The sequence below is a fragment of the Meleagris gallopavo genome, chromosome 1 (assembly GCF_905368555.1).
Source record: "Meleagris gallopavo chromosome 1, MGAL_WU_HG_1.1, whole genome shotgun sequence".
Taxonomy (NCBI): domain Eukaryota; kingdom Metazoa; phylum Chordata; class Aves; order Galliformes; family Phasianidae; genus Meleagris; species Meleagris gallopavo.
The window spans coordinates 136066279-136084307 of NC_139404.1; the positions used below are offsets into that span (position 1 = coordinate 136066279).

Here is an 18029-nt window from a genome sequence, read left to right on the forward strand (position 1 = left end):
GTTTTGTTTATTTCTGTATTGAACAGAAGACAAAACCCTTCAAAAAGAGGAATAATTTTTGATTTTTAAGCTTTTTAAATTTTTTCATACTTGTAAGCAGTGAACTCTGATAGCGACCTGTACATGATTCCATTACTTTCTCAACAGCAACATTATAAATTCAGACCTTTATTTAGCATAGCTCTTTCTCCCAAGCCAGGACACATGCCAAGGCATAGTAACATCAATGGTTCCATGTAGAGTGATTGATTTAGTGATGGATTCATCATGGTCACAGAAGCCCCTGTCCCTTACTTAAGTTCAGCTGGATACTTCTGAAAATTCTGAGGATAAGGCAATATTTAGGTTGAGTAGAAACTGTTGTACTGCATATACATGTTTAGGAAAGTAGCACAGAAAGCCGTTACAGGAAGTACACCAAAACATAATGCTGCCAAGGAGCGTAAGAAAATAGGCCTATTAGATACGTAAGGCTGATGCAACATAGATGAAAATTTTAAGCTGAAAAATGGAAATTATGTGACAGAAGCATTTCAGAAATGTGCATTCATTGTTTCTGCTGAAAAAAAAACAGGCAAAAAAAGTCTCTAGGTGTCAGTAAAAGATCTTTTATTTGTTTTGTTTTGTTTTTTTCCCGTTTTTTGGTACACTGAAATGTCAAAATACTGTTTGAAGATTAACAGATACAGGCAGTCTTTTAATTTCTACCATATTCCATGCAATAATCATTTACTCAGGGTATTATTTTAAAACGATCTTTTGAACTTTCCTTTTTAAATATATACTTCTTCATTCTCCATCAGACATCCAAGTTTCCAGCTGTAATGGAAACAAAAATATGGAAGTAACTGTTTTGAATTCTGGTAGCTTAAATTTGTGAATGAATTTGTTGTCATACTTGGTTTTAAGCAATATAAAATGGGCACATCCATTTTTGTATGTTGTATACGATGTACATTTCTTTCACTATTTGTGTAAGATATTGACTGAACTTGATTTACTTATGTTTACAGCAGAACACACGATAATATTGTTACTCAGTAATTAATTAGTTGTCTTTCATTGGTTTATTATTTTTTCTTCTGTTATGGTAGTTGTGAGAGGATTTTTAGCTCGCCAGCGTGTGCTACAGAAGATGAGCATCAAACAGCAAGAGATCACCTCAGTCAAAGGCTTCTTGCAGACTGTTGAGGATATGGGGCTGAAAACATACGATGCCTTGGTCATTCAAAATGCTTCTGACATTGCTCGGGAAAACGACCGGATTCGCAATGAGATGAATGCTGCTTACCACAGGGAAAAGCTAGAGGCTAGAAATAGACCAGAAGAAGTCCACAAAAGGTAAGATATCTTAGATTTGAGAAAATATATCCTGGGTTGGATAGTAAGGAATTAAATCATTTCTTCAGTTTTATGATTTCCTTCCCTGCTTTTAAAGTCACATAAATGACTTGAGCTTAACTTGAAAATTGCAAGAGCATTTTCAAGAATGCATTCAACCCAGATCAATGCTAGACACTGTTTTTCTTTGGAGCAGGTAATTATGTCCAGAAACATAAAGACACCAATAATATCTTATTCAGGACAGACTGAGCTTTAAAGGAACTTATTCAAGCCTCTGAAACCTTTATTTTTTTTTCAGAAATTTTTCATTTGAAGAAAAATAGATTATAGTTGAACTTTCATCAAACCAACTAAACAAAAGCAAAACTTATCTAACTGAGAATTTCAGCATGGGGTAACTGCCAAAAAATGAAGAACAGCCAAGAAAGCATTAAAATACAATAAAGGGCAGCCCAAGAAATTCTGATTATACAATGAACTAGAAAAACTGTGAAGAGGATTCTTTCCTCTTATTTAAAAATAGATTAAAGCCTTTTTGTTTAGCTCCCATCAGAGTTTACAGGAGTACCTGTTTTACGAATTCAGCAAATGGTTGGAGAGCATTTTCCCAAGAATGGAGTCCCAGATCTTTTTCTCTCAGATTGGGCAAAAGTAGCATTTGCAGTTTAGAAACAGGTATGTATCAAGAACAGGAAAGCTTCTAATAACTTGCTGGACATACAGATATTTACTTTTCTATAGGAACTTAATTCTCATCTGGAACAACTGCCTTTGCTTTCCTTGCTTTTGTTAGTGACTTTATTAAAGTGAAAATGGCAGTACATCTGCTTAATTAGCTTCAAATATCCCAGTCATTACATATTGGAGGAAATGCCTTTGTCAGAATGACTGTAATTAAACATTACAGTGAAAACAAATTATCCACTGAGCACCACACTTTCATCTTTAGCTGTTTCATTTACTACACAGGCAGCTGGCTATATCCTGCACATGAATTCCAGCCCTGCTGGTGATCTGCCATACAGAAATACAATTTGAAAAAAAAAATGCTTGGCAGTTTGTCTGTAAAATGATAGTATGGACATCTATCTAATAGGCTGCCACTCCAATCTGAAAGGTTTTCAGCATTTTGATTTTTGGAAGTGTAAAATGCTTGAAGAATTTCTGTTAAAATCAGTTTGTTGGGAGTGGTTGAAAGACATCATTTCTCTATTCGTATTGAAATAGCAAAAAATAAATAATAATTTAAAAAAAAAAGTGGAATAAGCAAAAGTCCAAAACTGATTGAAGTAACTAAGCATAATGTCATAATTAATATCTTTCAAAGGATAGCTATCAAGTAAGCCTCCACAGGAGGATATATATATATCTACGTGGAATTATTCAGACAGCCACTGTAGCTGGTTAAAAGGGTCATTAATATTTTAAAGATTTGCATTATCTAAATAGAATTTATTGTTGTCTTTTCAGAAAATAGCGATAAAGGCTCAGCATTTGCTGCCTCAGTAACTTTCCATTAAAATGGATTTCCCAGAAATTATCATTCAGATTGGAAACGCGGCTTTTGATTGTGTGCAACAATCAAAGTGTGAACAATTCATTCACAGAGTGTCTGATCCACAATGTGAAACTGCTTAAGGAAAGCTGCATCTGTGTGAAAAGAGAGCCAGTGTCCCAATTTATCATGAAACAGGAAATGGAGGAAAGCTAGCAGCTTGATCTGGATTTGTTTGTCAGGAGATTACTACACACATCCCCTCCGCACAGCAGGGGAGGCGGGAGGCTGTTTACCAAAAAGCTGTTGTTATGTTTGCATGAACAGGTTCATTGTTACCACTTGAATAATGCATCTGGGCCTCTCCTCCGTGTTTTTTTCAGAGCTGAAGACAAGGGTGGGAAGCTCCCTGAGGATGGCTTCGCCGGCTACCGAGCGCCAAAGCACTTTCACTCCAGCTCCGTGCCTGTCCCCATGGCGGTGGAAGGCTTGGTACATTCTGTGGCTGGGTCGTCCATCAGGTCCCCATCCCTGCACTCAGTGTTCAGCATGGAAGACAGCGGCAGCCTGCCGTCACCACGGAAACAGCCTCCTCCCAAACCCAAGCGGGACCCCAACACACGGCTGAGCGCTTCCTATGAGGCCGTCAGTGCTTGCTTGTCGGCAGCTTCTAAGGAGGCCGCTAATGAAGGTCAGGCAGAAAGGGGGAAAGCGTCACAAAAGTTACTCTAGATTATTGATTTGTTCCCTCCGCTTTGATCCTTCCAAACATGGGCAAAGCGCCTTTGAAAAGCCCCGCCTCTGTGAAATATTTCAGTGGCAGTAAATAAAGGTAGTCAATTTATCATTTGCTCCAAATCAGCAAATAACTGCTCGTGTGTTCTAATGGCCTCGTTTGTCAACAACCTGAGCCTGTTTGCAGAATTCCCTCTAGAGACAAATGATCTTTGTCAGCTCCAGCTATTCCACCCCACTGACCATTTTCTTTCACCTTTTAAACTGTTAGAATATCTTGCATTGCTAATACAGAATGCCAGATTCTTGAATTTCACCAAGTTAAACATTAAACATTCTCCTACTTTTTCTCTGTGTTCACAGAAACGTCTTGTGCATTTAGTGGTTTATGTTTGTGCCATAACTTGCTTATGGTGAATTTTTTGTTTGGAATGAAAGCACTGTGGAAATCCCAAAAGAATTGCAATGCGTTACCTTGCATTAAGTCCAGATTTGAGTTCAATTGTTCTGTCCTCCTACACATTTGAAACATATGAGTAGAAGACGAAGAGAAGGGAGACATTCTGCTTTTCCTTGATAAGCCTAATTTGTCCTGTTTCGTGTAAAGAATCCTCTAAGCTTATCAAGGAAGATTCTTCAGGCTGGGTTTAAAGCTACATGTAACCATTTTCTATGCCTGCACACTGGCTGCAGAGCTTTGCAGCTCCCTCTCTCTTGCAAAATAATTACTCATGCCCAGTTTATTAGATGCAGGTCAGTTTTCCTAACCTTTACCTTGCTCATTCAGACTCCTTGTGAAGTGAGGTAAAATCTTGTGTGTGTCCAGTATAGGTAGTTTTAAACTAGTTCAGCGTGGATTATGGATCTCTGCAGTGGTTTAGGCTTTCAGTGCACAGTGTTAGAAGAAATGATTGATTTAGCCAGAAAACTCCAGCAGAATTTTTTGAAAGACTGACAATTTAGATACGTTTGTGTGGTCTTAGCAGTAATGCTTATGCACTTACAAAACAATTGGAGCAGTTTCCCTGCTGTGCTCATTTTCCAAGTATTATGTATTTCCTGAGTCTTTGTCTGAAACCAGCTCTGATTTACACCATTTAATTTTTATCTTAAAAGAGTAATCACCTATTGATGATCGGTATCTATTATCTCTGCTCCATCTGTGCCTGGAGGCTGTGAAAAGACATCTAGTTTTGTTAACTGTATACTCAGTTGAGGAATTGCCCCTAGGCTATGTGATTCCCTAACTTTAAAAATTACTTCCACATCAGCAATACAAAAGAAGCAGAGATAGGGATAATATCTGCCTGTAATTAGAATTTTATATACTGCATAAAAGTCGGATACTTCAGTTACTGATGATAACATGCATGTCAGAATAGTGCTGTGGTGAAAGTCCTAGTTAAAAGCACACCCTTCTATCCTCTCCCCTGGGGCAAAAGGAATAACAAGCATGTATTTCCATGCATTACACACCTTGCAGTGAATATCTGGATTCAAAAAATATGAACAGTGACAGTTTTAGTGACAGTGGAGGCTACCAAAGCAGATTATATGCCCAGGCAACAAAAGCTTGTGGTTTGGAATGCTGAAAGTTCTGCATTTTATTCATTGAAATATGTATACTTTTGACTGAATTCTTCTGTATGTAACTGCTTTTAATGGTAAAATTATACATGCAAGATTTGAAAGCTTAAATATTAGACCTGTGTAAGAAAAAACTAATTTCAATCTCCTAATAACACACACCTTTTTCACTTCCCTAGTTCTGACCCGTCCAAGGCCACACAGTGATGACTATAGTACCATGAAAAAAATACCTCCCAGAAAACCAAAACGAAGTCCCAATACAAAACTCAGTGGCTCTTATGAAGAAATACCTGGCCAAAAGCCTGGGGATGTGAAACAGACAAACACAGTAGTCAAACAGGGTAGCTATGACACTGCGGGAGTACAGAGAGCAGCTTCTGCTGATGTGCCACAACATGGCACATTGAGCCTCTATATGTCACAAGAAGAGGAAGAAAATGAGCCTGTCTATATTGAAATGGTGGGGAATGCAATGAAACACAGTTCTGCTGAAGCAGAAAGCCCAGAGCAAGGAGAATCTGTGTATGAAGAAATGAAGTATTTTCTCCCAGAAGAAGGAAGCAACAGTAATGGAATAATTCCAATAGCGACTGGATCTCCTCCTCTGGTGTTTGAAAGCAAAAAAAAAGTTCATGTTGAAGATGGAACATTGGATGGAAATAGTCAAGTTGCTTTGAACTATAAAGACTCATGTGACATTCCAGCCCCTTTCCCTAATTTGCTCCCTCACAGGCCACCACTTCTCGTGTTTCCTCCAACTCCTGTCACATGTTCTCCTGCTTCTGATGAATCACCTCTAACACCACTAGAAGTTAAAAAGCTTCCTGTCTTGGAAACCAACCTAAAATACCCTGTGCAGTCAGAAGGCTCAAGTCCATTGTCACCACAGTACTCTAAAAACCAAAAGGGGGAGAGTGAAAGACCAGCATCTCCAGGCTTGGTTGTGTTCAATGTTTCCAGCAAAGTGACTCCACCTTCAACACCTCCTCCTCCTCTTCCACCACCCCCTCCTCCTGTACCACCTCCTGTTTCTTATCGGGCTTCCACGCATTTTGCATTTCCTCCAGAGCCTTGTGCTAGTTTTCTGATTAATACAGGGAAAACAGGTACAAACTCAGATCTATCAAAAGTACCTCAGAGACCAAACCCTGCTCAGCTTGGATGTTCACCTTCTCCATTCTCCAAACTGCCTTATTCCCCAAAGGTGGCAAGAGCAGAACACAGGAAATTGAACTCTAATTCATCATCTTCATTTCCATACAGTCCTACAAACTCAAGGTCATTGACCAGTCCCCTTGATGAGTTAGCAAGCTTGTTCAACTCAGGACGGAGTGTGTTACGGAAATCTGCAGCAGGACGTAAGATCAGGGAGCCAGAAGGTAAGAGTGATCTCTGTGTATTTCTTCTGCACCAGAACAAACTTATATTAAAAAGTGACAGAGTAGGTAAAAATACAATACAAAACTATTCATTTTAAAAATATATATATTGTTGTGATTGTAAGAAATGCATGGAATTTGTTGCATATGGCCTTCAGGTTTTCTCTGAGATGTCAGTTTTTCTTTTACCAAAACATTTGTATGACACAGAATTAAATGGATAATTTATAACGTTCCTATAGTCTCAATGGAATAAGCACAAATGTTGTATATCATGTGCAAATGAGTTTATTGTATCTATCAAATACCTCAACAGCAAAAGCATGATCATTTATAGGATATCAGGAGAAACACAGTGATGAAAGGTGAGAATAAGGCTCATTCCCCTTATTTGGAAAACAGTGACAGTGACGGTGTGAGACTGAAGCTCCTGTAATCCGACTGGAAACTATATGTGAGCTTTTACATCATTTGAGTTCATATGTCAATGGGATCAGATGGAATTAATCCAACGGTATTGTAGGAGATGTCAGTAGCGCTCACTACGTTACGTCAGTAACTTACCAGCAGTCCTGGCTAACAAGTGAGTTCCAAGTTTACTGGAGCCCGCATACAAGTAGGGCAGGAAGGAGGATCTATGGAGTTACAGACCTGTCAGTTCCTTGGTACTAAGGAAGGTTATGGAGCAGATTGTCTTGAATGTTATCACATGGCACATGTAGGACTATCAAGTGATCAGAAATAGCTGACCTGGGTTTATAAAAGGCAAGTCAATCCTGACTAACCCGCTCTTCTATGACAAACTGACCTGCTTAGCAGAAAATATATTGGCTGTGCATGTCATATACCAGGTAGTGTTTTTTTTGTAGTGTTTGACACTGTTTCTCACTGCATTCTCTTGGAGAGACAGACAGACAACTCATGGCTTGGACAGGTGTATGGTTCACAGGCTGAAGAACTAGTAGAAAGGCTGGGATTAAGTAGTTGCATTCTTCAAGGCTCAGTATTGGGCACAGCCTTGTTTAAAATTTTTGTCAGTGATCTGGATGCAGTAAGTTTGCAGACCAACATCAAATTAAGTAAGACTGCTATTCTGAAGATAGGATGGCTTAGCACAGGGATCTGGATAGGCTAGATCGATGGGCTGAATATAATCACATGACATTCAACAGTGCAGTCACTAATCTGTTTTCATCATCAGCAAGGCTAAGTACCGGGTTGTGCCCTTGTGCACAATCCCATGCAGTGGTGAGGTAGGCTTGGGGAACAGTTGCTGGAATGTTTCCCAGCAGAGAAGGACCTTGGAGTGCTGGTCAACAGCTGGCTAAACATAAGCCAGCAGTATGCCTTGGTGGCCAAGAAGGCCAGTGGCATCCTTGCCTGCATCAGAAATAATATGGCCAGCAGAGTGAGGGAAGTGATTGTCCCACTGTGGATATCACACCTTGAATATTGTGTTCAGTTTTGGACCTCTCACTGCAAGAATAATTCTGAGCTGCTAGCACATGTTCAGAGAAAAGCATCAAAGCCAGTGAAAGGACTGGAAAATGAAACTTACTGGGAGTAGCTGCAGGAACTGGGGATGTTTAGTCTGAAGAAGAGGAGGTTGAGGGGAGACCTCATTGATCTCTACAACTGCCTGAAAGGAGGCTGTAATGAGGCCTCTGTCAGTCTCTTTTCTTAGGTGGCAAGTAATGTGATGCAAGGAAATGGTCTCAAGTTGCTCCAGGGGATGTTTAGAATGGATATCAGGAATAATTACTTCAAGAGGGGATGATCTAGCATTAGAATAGGCCTCTCAGGGAACTGGTGGAGTCCCCATCCCCAGAGGTGTTCAAGAGACATGAGAACGTGGTGCTAAATAACGTAGTTTTTAGTGGTTGAGTAGGTCAGGCTGACAGTTGGGCCTGATGATCTTGAAGTTTTTTTCTAACCTAAATTATTCTATGATTCCATGATTCTGTGACAAAGATCTCAAAATAATTGAGTTACTACAAGTTTTATGAAGATCAGTGGCTTTATGGACACAAGGCACTTATACTGGTAATAAGACTCATACCAGCCATCAAAGAAATCATGGTGGTGTAAGTCCTTGTGAGTCCTCCAGACCTTTAAAAAGCTTTGGTTGGGCCTTGAATGTTCCTAGATACTGAATTCAATCAGACATGAGATTTTAAATGAGACTTCATTAGTTCTCAACCTGAGTATTGGGATTGATGAAATTTGTAAAGATGTTGCAGTAGTTTTGCTTGCTTTGGCAAAGTAAACTGATAACATTCAATACCTACTAATATATGGCAAATTTTTTGTTTTGCTTTTAAGCCAGAGCTCTGCTTTTATTATATAGTTAATACATTTTTATCTGTTGGAAAATAACTATCAATTTTAAAGTCTCTTTGGTTGTATGATTTCAAGGCTCTCTGACTGTATCTGGTATGGTAAGTTTACTCCAGCCAAGTCAGAACATTGACTTTTAGCCTTAAAAATGTTTATTTGGTTTTGAGGATTTCTGCAAACTCAATTTTCGACTAAATGTGACCATGATAGAGTTCAGCCTGAATGTTGAAGATAGTGCATTAACACAGGATGCCATATAAAAACTCTAAATTTACCTTTCACGAGGAAAATGTTGTACTTCTAAATATTTCATCAAGGCAACACTAACTATGCAAGATCAAAGTTCAAGAAAGATACAGAACAAAAGACTTGAATCAATATTTTATGAACTAGGAAGCTATATAATACTGTAAAATACTAAGTGCAGCTACATATGAGTAGTTCAGCAATGAATAGATAGATCAAAAGTGATAAAGGAATACAGGTGATGGTATGTTCAGTGCTTTTGACTTTTTCTTGTACTTCATAGTCTCAGGTGGAATAGTCTTTTATTTAACCTCTGATACAATTAATTAAATGGCAATCAGTAGAATGGACTCAGTTGTATAAAACTAGAAGTTGTCCTTGCTTTACCCAATGATTTTTTATCACCTCTTGCTTAATGTATATTAAGTTCCTGGAATACTGCCCCCTTTCTTCAGTTCATTTGGTTATTTGTAGTATTTTATTATTAGAGAAGGTGTGATAAAAATAAAAAAAAATAATTGAAATTCATGAAAATTAAGACATGACTTAGAGCAGTACTCTGTAATGTGCAGTTCACTTTACTTCTATAAGTTATAACCAACTAACAACCTTAACTCAAAACAGAAGATGAAAGTGTGGGCCATTTCAGAGTCAAGGAAGGTTAGCTATGGGAATCAATGAGTCTCTGTATAGAACCATCAGCCTTGGAGATAAAAGCCTCTTTGCCAATAAAAGTGTAATACAGACAGATCCGCCAACGTGCCTTCCTCTTACCTGGAGGAGTAATTTCAAGGCCTGAGAACACTGGTATCCTTTTGGCTCCTGACCTCTCTGTGGGAAATGATCATCCTTAATTCCAGTAGAATGGATTTGTGGTTTTCTGATGGACTGCTGGCTTATTGTGAACTGAACTGAGATCGCCCTTCCTTCATACATTCAACAAGAAAAATAATAAAATTGTAACAACTTGCCTGATGCTATAGCCTGGGCTTTTTATAAAACGAAATAGTCTACAGATTCAAGCAATGATCAATCATACAGTATTCAGTTTCTTTCAAAATATTTTATGGGTAATAAGAAGATTTTTACTCTGCAGAACTTATAGTTTAAATAAGCAAAACTGTAACAACTGAGAACTGAGCAGAAGAGATTTCTCCTGGCTTGAAAAGAGTTACTGCTGAAGCTACAGCTGTGTTGTTAGACATAAAAATCCTTCTACTCCATATCAAACAAGACTCGGGTGCAAATGGGCAATAATAATATACGCACAAACTTTTTTTCTATACTTTATGATTGATACAAGTAGGAGCTACAGTTTGCAAGACAGACAGAAACTGCATGATCAGATGTAGAGTCACTACCCAGGTATTTCTAGATTAAAACCTTAGATTTGAAATGAGATTTCATGAAACCTAATTCAATTTCTTAATCACAAAGCCACTCTCTCTACCAGAGTACCCTTCTTTTTTTTCCTCATTTTTCACATCTAAAGCAATCCTGGGAAGGAGGAGGCAATTGGAAGCAAAAAATATTGAAGTATTTCATATTAAATATTTGCAGAGCAAGGTCAGAATTTTGTTTTCTTCAACATGGATAAATAATACTCAGATTTTGTACCATTCTTTTTGTAATTTTATATTGTTAATATTCCCCACAAAGTGGAATTTTTCAGCTTCAGAACAAAAGAGGGAATAATCTCCAGACCATCACCTGCACTTGGATTGGCAGAGTACGTGCTCATATGGATTCTGAAAGGAAGGGAGCAAATGAAATATGATTTTCCCTTAACTTGGATGAATTTGCTTGCCATCAGGCCATTGAGATAAAGACTTAATGCCTTATCTCCTTCCTGCTCGTTGAGAAAAAGTTGGTATGGATGGTTAACTTCTTAGCGTGGGCAAAAGAAGATATGTAAAATTGCTGCCTGAGGTTTAGTTGCCGAAAGCCCTTTCCTTTATGCAGCTCATCAATGTATAAGCTTCAAGTTTTGTGATTTTTTGTTAGTTTCACTACAAGTGGGCCTGTGTATACAAATCTACTCTTCAGTAACTTGCTCATTTACAAAAAAAGCTTAATAACATATGTAACAACAACAAAAAAAAAGGCATGCAAACTTTTAAGTTGTTGGCAGAGTATTTATACAATATCTTTAGCATCCATATAAATCAGTTTGCATGGAATGTTTCTAAAACTGATAGATTTATATGTGTGTTAATTCTTTCGCATTCTCCAGTGTAAGCACCTTCATAAGGAAGGTTGATGCACGTGACAAATACAGATATTTAGATGTACCTAGTTGGGACTAAAACTTGCCAAATAGTCTTTGCTAAAATTGGCACAAACATGGAAAATAACAGGATTTAATGTGTATGTATGAGATTTACAGTCCTGTCAAAGGCAGGTATCTCATTGATAGCTAGTAAATAATTTCCTTCTATCAACAGATTAGAGTAAGCCGCTATTGTGCGGTTAATGTCTCAACAGTGGATTGCAAATTAAATTCCCACTGGAGTTTCTGAGAGGAAATCCCAGTCCCTTATCCTCTAAGCCACTCAGCTTTTCTTCTTAAGCAACTTAATACAGATAATATTCATATCTACATCTCATTATTCCTACGTTGTATTGATGCAATGTGATAGTTTTACTTTCTTACAAAATGGGTAAAACAAAAAGCCCAGTTGCCCTTTTTTGTTCCTTTACCTGTGAATGCTGGAGGAGTGATTACATGAGACATTAGACTTCTATAACATCTTTTAAGTAAAATTCTCAAAGCATTGAAACTTTAATGAATTAAGCTAAACAGTACTTCTCTGAGAGAGATGAATGTCTGTTTATGTAATTGCCTTAATTATCAAGAAATGAGGGTGACTTTCTATGACTAATTTTCAGATTAGGTATCTAAACACAGGAGAGTCATCCCTCTCTGATTCACTGTCAGTTACTTGCAGCTTTCAATCTGAATCTCTTGCAGTAGGTACAGAAAAGTGGGGAAAAAGCAAAGCACTGCTAATAACAGTTTAATGTGAGTCATAAAAAAGAGCCCATACTTGGCTAGCTGTAGATGCCCTATGCAGAATGTAAAAGAGGAGACTGAACTGCTGGTAATGCCATTGCCATTCAGCACATGCTGAGTGACTTTTCTGAAGAAATAATTGTGGTCTGCATTACTGCAGCAGAGAAAGAGGTTAGAAGAGTCTTCAGGAAGCACCCGCTGTTTCTGTTTGCCGAATGTTTGTGAACATTCTACAATCTGGAATGTATCCCCTTAATCTGTAGTTTTCTCTCCATCTGTAAATCTGCCATTATGTGGACAATTTGTCACAAAAAATAAAATCTATTGTTTTAGGATAAATACAATATACCAAGAATAATTCTCCATTTCAGAGTCCGAAAACTAAAATATACTTTCTGTTGAAGAGATTTATGATTTTCTATTATTATATATATATATTATTATTATTATTATTTTTCCACTGGAGCATTGCCCTTCCTACCCGATTTCACTGCTACAGCCTAAAATCATAATGTGTAATTTGCTTTGGTCTCTATTGTAACATGAAAACGAAGCATTGTATGTGATTACAATAGACATTTTTTACCTGAAAATTATTAGAACAGAACAAATCAAATCTAATTTATATTTCAACTGAAAAAATAATTGGATATTGTCATCAACTTTTATTATATTCATTTTGCATTCAAAGTGCTTGTTAGGGAAATAAAACCAAATTCTTAGCACCCTCCACATGCTTCCAAAGCTCATATTCAATCATATAGGAGTTGGAGGAGGAAGTGCGGCTCCAGGATCACCCAGAAAATATCAGTTCATTTTTCTGATCTGGTCTTATACCACAGTTATCTATAGATAAGGATCCTGGAGCTGGCAGACCAGTTCAACCCAGTGCAGGCTCTCATGTTCATACCTAGTCACTGCTTAACAGGAAAGAAGCTGAGGAGAAATAGCAAGCTTGGCTGTTGCTTTTAAATGACCCATTTATGAAAACTGTAGGCATTCCTTTTATGTAACTGTGATTGATTTGTTTTGTTTTGTTTGTTTTATTGTTTTTTGGTTTTTCTTTTACCTCTTGGATTTGATTTACTACATGACTCTTTGTTCCATCTGATACCGGAGCACCATAACCACACAATACCGCTTAAACTTAAGGATATTTCAAGCCCATAGATTTTAATACTATCCCACCTATAACTGTGACTTCAGTACTTCGGGTAGGGATTTCAGGGATTATTTTCATAGCAATGTATTTTCTTCACTTATCTGATGTGACATCGTTGTTTCAAATTCAGCACTGATTCAGGAAGTTGTTTGACGGTGTTGTGGGCTTCTTGAGATATTAAACGGTTTTCAGTGTTTTTTATTTGTGATTCAAGATAGAGAACCACAAAGAACTTTGGGAACAACTGTGTCACTAGTCGTAAACTGAAGGTACATTAATATGAAACATTAGTCATAGCTGAGAGAACAAGAAAATTGAATTGTAGCACACTTTAATTCCTGATACCAACCAAGAATATTGGCTGTTTGGCAGTAAGCATCATATCACCTGTTTTTACAGGACTATGGGTATTTGGAACAAAGTGGAGAATGAAATTTGTACACACCTTTTAATGAAAGTCTCTTGTTCTCAGTATGAGTAAGGAATTCTGTTCAGATGCTTTTAACTTACTTACATCAGTCGCAGCATTAAATCAGCTTTTGCACAGAGCCTCAGTAGAGAGCAGTAATTCCATTCCACAGAAAGTGGCAAGACTATGACATTTATTTTTGTTTTGCCCTGGAATGAAAATAAAGCATTCTTAAATTCTGTGCAGAAATACGTTCTTTCAACGTCCAGTCTTTCAGAAGTGTTTGAAAGTACTGAGATGGTTTGCATAACAGATGCTGAATTTTTTCATATTGAAAATGTTAACAGTGAAACAATTTGACTTTTTTTTGACCCAGCTAAATTCAAAAATTTCAGCGATAGTCGAGATGTCATTTAGGAGTATCTCTGCACAGAAACGTTTGTCCCTGTTACATACAAACCAAGCTGCATCTAACCTTTCTGGCTTAGGTATCCAAGAGCAATGCATTGTGATGGTGCAAGCTCCAACATACCTCACTGATGACCCAAGTCTTGACAGGACTTGAGCAATTCTCCATGAAACAATCCCACAAATGGGTTGTGTTCCATCTGCATTGATATTTTGTGTGTCAGGATGGAGAAGCAGGAGAAGACAGCTGGAAAAAGAATGTAAAAAAGCCCTGTCCTCAACATATGAGTGCCCTGGTCCTCATGCTCTCTTCTCACGACTTCACTGTGCTGTTGGGAGAGTAGGACAGGTTTGGAAATGGAGCAGTTTGGGAAAGTACAAGCAGCAGTCTGGGGTATCTGCCTTCTCCCCAGGCCCACTAGTGAGTGGGAACATAGAAACGCCTTTGGATTAAGAGCTCCCTTGTATAGAGCTTTTGCTTTATTTTAAAATGAGAACCATGAAAATGAATTTTATTATCTGTGGTGCAGAAGTTGTGGTGCAACTTCTAAATGAAAAAAATAAAAAAAAAAATGGTTTGCTCTGAACTTTAATGTTTCAGTATTTCTTTTAGCTCTTTCCTTAAGATCTGTTTTCAGTATAATGATGCTGACTGTATTAGGAGAATGTAGTGATAGCTTTTAGCCACAGGTTGGCTATGTTTGTACACAGTATGTATGCTTATCACACTGCATCTGCGATAGCCATCCGTTCCTGCTTTGAGGAGCATGGGGGTGTCATTGGCCATTGCTTTATCCCTTCAACATGAACTTAAAAACAAGCTAAAGGTATATCTCCAAATTCAATTCTTCTAAGCTCACTTAGAAAACAAATTGCAAATGTTGTCCAAGAGGTTTTCCAGAATAGCGGTCTCTGTATGTTGAATGACAGCACAGACGATCCAGAAATACTCCTTGGACTCTTCCTCAGGACCTACCCAAAAATTTCATCTAACTTTTTTGTTGCTGTTAGTGCCAGAGTTCATATGAGAGAGATCCTGAAAATCTCTGTAGAAGTATTCTCTGAGAAAAGTAAATAGAATCAATGTGATGCAGTTGGTTGTGGGAAGTCCCTGTCTATTTGTTTATTTGGGGTTTTTTGTTTATTTATTTTCACAATATTTGCAACTGCGTTTGAAGGAGAGGAAGGTTGAGACAGTGTCTCATCACATAATTCCTTTCAGCAATAGCTACAGCCAGCAGTAATGGCTGTTCTGTTACTGAGATACCACACACAAAAGTAAACATGCTTAAATGTCTGTCTTCAAAAAGGACTTTGCATCCATGTTAGTTAGAAGAAAACAGTTTAAAAAAGGGAAGCTGTGTTTCATACCAAATTACCATCTCCTTTTCCAGATGGCAGCAGTTGATTAACCACACAAATACAAGAAATAGACTATTTGGTCAGCCAATCAACACATCTAAGAGTAAACAACATTATTACAGAGTATAATCAGCTAGATTTTTTTCCATATTAGACTTTAAAAAAGAGGACATGAGGGAAAGAGATGTTTCTTGTAAGGCAGGAAGTTGTCTCAAGCAGTGCTGCCTTCCTTCTTCATGCTGGAGCCTCAGAAAGGCCAATTGCTGCTGAGATCCATTCCTAGAGAAGAAGGGGTGAAGGAAATCCCACTTCTCTGAAACACATACACTGGTGGTATTCCAGCATACTTGCTGCATTAAGAAGATGTTCCAAGTTCTTGTTCAGAGGCTATCAAGCAGGAGAAATGGTAGTCTGTCTAGATATTCTTTGTTGGTGATGAATATTTAAGAAGGCTATTTTCACCCCTTCTGCAATATTCTTTGACTCAAGTTGGGAACCAACCTAGTTCAAACAATCTGAAGTCCACCAGATAGGGACAGAAGGCACTTTTACAGTCTCCATCACCAGCTCTGAAAACTTACCTGACCCAGAGGTGTCTCTAACATTATTTCTAGGAAGAAGCAAAACGTTTGTAACTTGTAATAATTGTTATCAGTGTAAAAGTAAAGCACTATCACCCCACCACCATGAATCTGTCAGACAAGAAATCAGAAGAAACTTGCCTGAGCATTTTCAATTTTAGGTGTATGGCTGTAACAGCTATTTCTATAGCTGTAAAGTGATTTACAGAAAAGTCATGGGCTCACTCAGATCTAGAGGTTTCCGCATTTGCCTCAGTAACTTCCTTCTCACTACCAGCTTTACATTCTGAGCTCTAACTAACCAGTGTCATACCTACATCACAGAATCACAGAATCACAGAAACACCAAGGTTGGAAAAGACCTACAAGATCATCCAGTCCAACCATCCACCTACCACCAATAGGTCTCACTAAAACATATCCCTCAACACAAAATCCAAATGTTCCTTGAACACCTCCAGGGTCAGTGACTCCATCACCTCCCTGGGCAGTGATGTTCTTGAAGATGAAACTGGATGAAAATGAAGAAGGGCTCTTCATCAGCTTGGAGATTAGGAAAAATTTCTTCTCAGGAAGACTAGTGAGGTAGTGGCACAGGCTGCTCAGGGAGGTGGAGGAGTCATCGTCCCTGGAGGTGTTCAAGAAATGTGTGGATGTGGCACTGAGAAACCTGGTCAATTGGCATGGCGGGGATGAGCTGATGGTTGAATCAGATGACCTTAGTGGTTTTTTCCAACCTTAATGACTCTGTGATTCACTTCCAGCAATGTGAGGTTTGTAACTTGAAGTTCTTCATGGCTTGTGTCTACTCCTTTTGCTTCCCAGAATTCATACAAGACTTCCACAAATGCATCTTCTCAGAGCAAAGCAGGAGTTGTCTGTTTCCCTCATGCCGTATTTACCTGCTGCATTTAAGAATGAGGCTTCTAGAGTGTGTTCTAATGACTTTACTAGCTCCAATTAGAAGGAAGGATGCTGGAAGCAACACTGCATTGCTTCCAGTCCTGGGAGCATCACTGTAGGGGCAAATCCTACAATTGCTGCTGGCAGTGCAGGCTTTGTGAGATGAAATAAATCAATGAATAATTATTGCAGTGGCAGCCGGCAGCACAGCTATAAGGGCGAGACAGGCAGTGCACGCTAATAGGCTGGGGGAATCCTGTCTTGTCAGTTTTCATCCTGCTCCATTTCTTTCAGCAAATAAGATGCATCTGCTTGCCTCCAGCTCTCAGCAGACAAAGTAAACAGTCATGCTACAGCAGGTCACAGTGTGACTTCATGTGAGTAAACTGAACTAATCTGAAGCAATATGCATTCATCCAGTGAAAGGACACCCAAGATAACATGCTAAGGGTAGCCAGCAAACTCCACTGACAAGGAATGTCTCAGTAGTAAGTCAGAGCAAAATAGGAAATGCTAAGTGAAATTGCCAAGGTGCATCAAAACACAGTGATAAACACTGAAGCCAAAATAAAACAACCTCTCCTTATGTAACCTCCCTCTCGTTATCCTTCATCAGACGATATCTGTGTCATTTGTGCAGACATCATCTTCCTCATTGCGCAGCGTCTAGTTACCGCAGGAAATGCAGCAAATATTCAGGGTTGACTGCTAGAATTTGGTGTTTTCCTGACTCTCCCAGGAAAGAATAGGGGCATAGATCAGGAATCCCTTCTGTCTGCAACTTCCTGCTATTCATATGCTTGTTAATGAGATCCATCGGTTATCACTTATTCATGTGTACAGTGACAAGCTGCTTGATTTGAAATTTTCATCTGCTGGATGCTAGCCATAGTTTTCAAGAAATCAAGCTATTTAGCTTTTACATTCTCTGGTAGCTCAGGAACAAAAAGCTTCTTCAGTAGCAAATAAATGTATCTACCAGAATACAGTGTTTTCTAGATTTCAAAGTTGCAAACAAAATTGTGAATAGCTGTCTGTCTTGATGTGAATAGCCATAAATTGATT

The 18029-nt window shown here is 38.4% G+C and overlaps 1 protein-coding gene across 7 annotated transcripts in view; it reads left to right on the top strand.

The window, feature by feature from the left end:
• The window catches only part of MYO16 (myosin XVI), a 356972-nt gene that overhangs the window by 304575 nt on the left and 34368 nt on the right, over positions 1-18029 (top strand). For all 7 annotated transcript variants that reach the window (XM_085215386.1, XM_085215393.1, XM_085215400.1 and 4 more), the window contains exons 30-32: positions 1095-1341; positions 3223-3530; positions 5341-6543. In XM_085215386.1, coding sequence (XP_085071512.1) covers positions 1095-1341; positions 3223-3530; positions 5341-6543 — 1758 coding nt within the window. The remainder of the gene's footprint in view (positions 1-1094; positions 1342-3222; positions 3531-5340; positions 6544-18029) is intronic.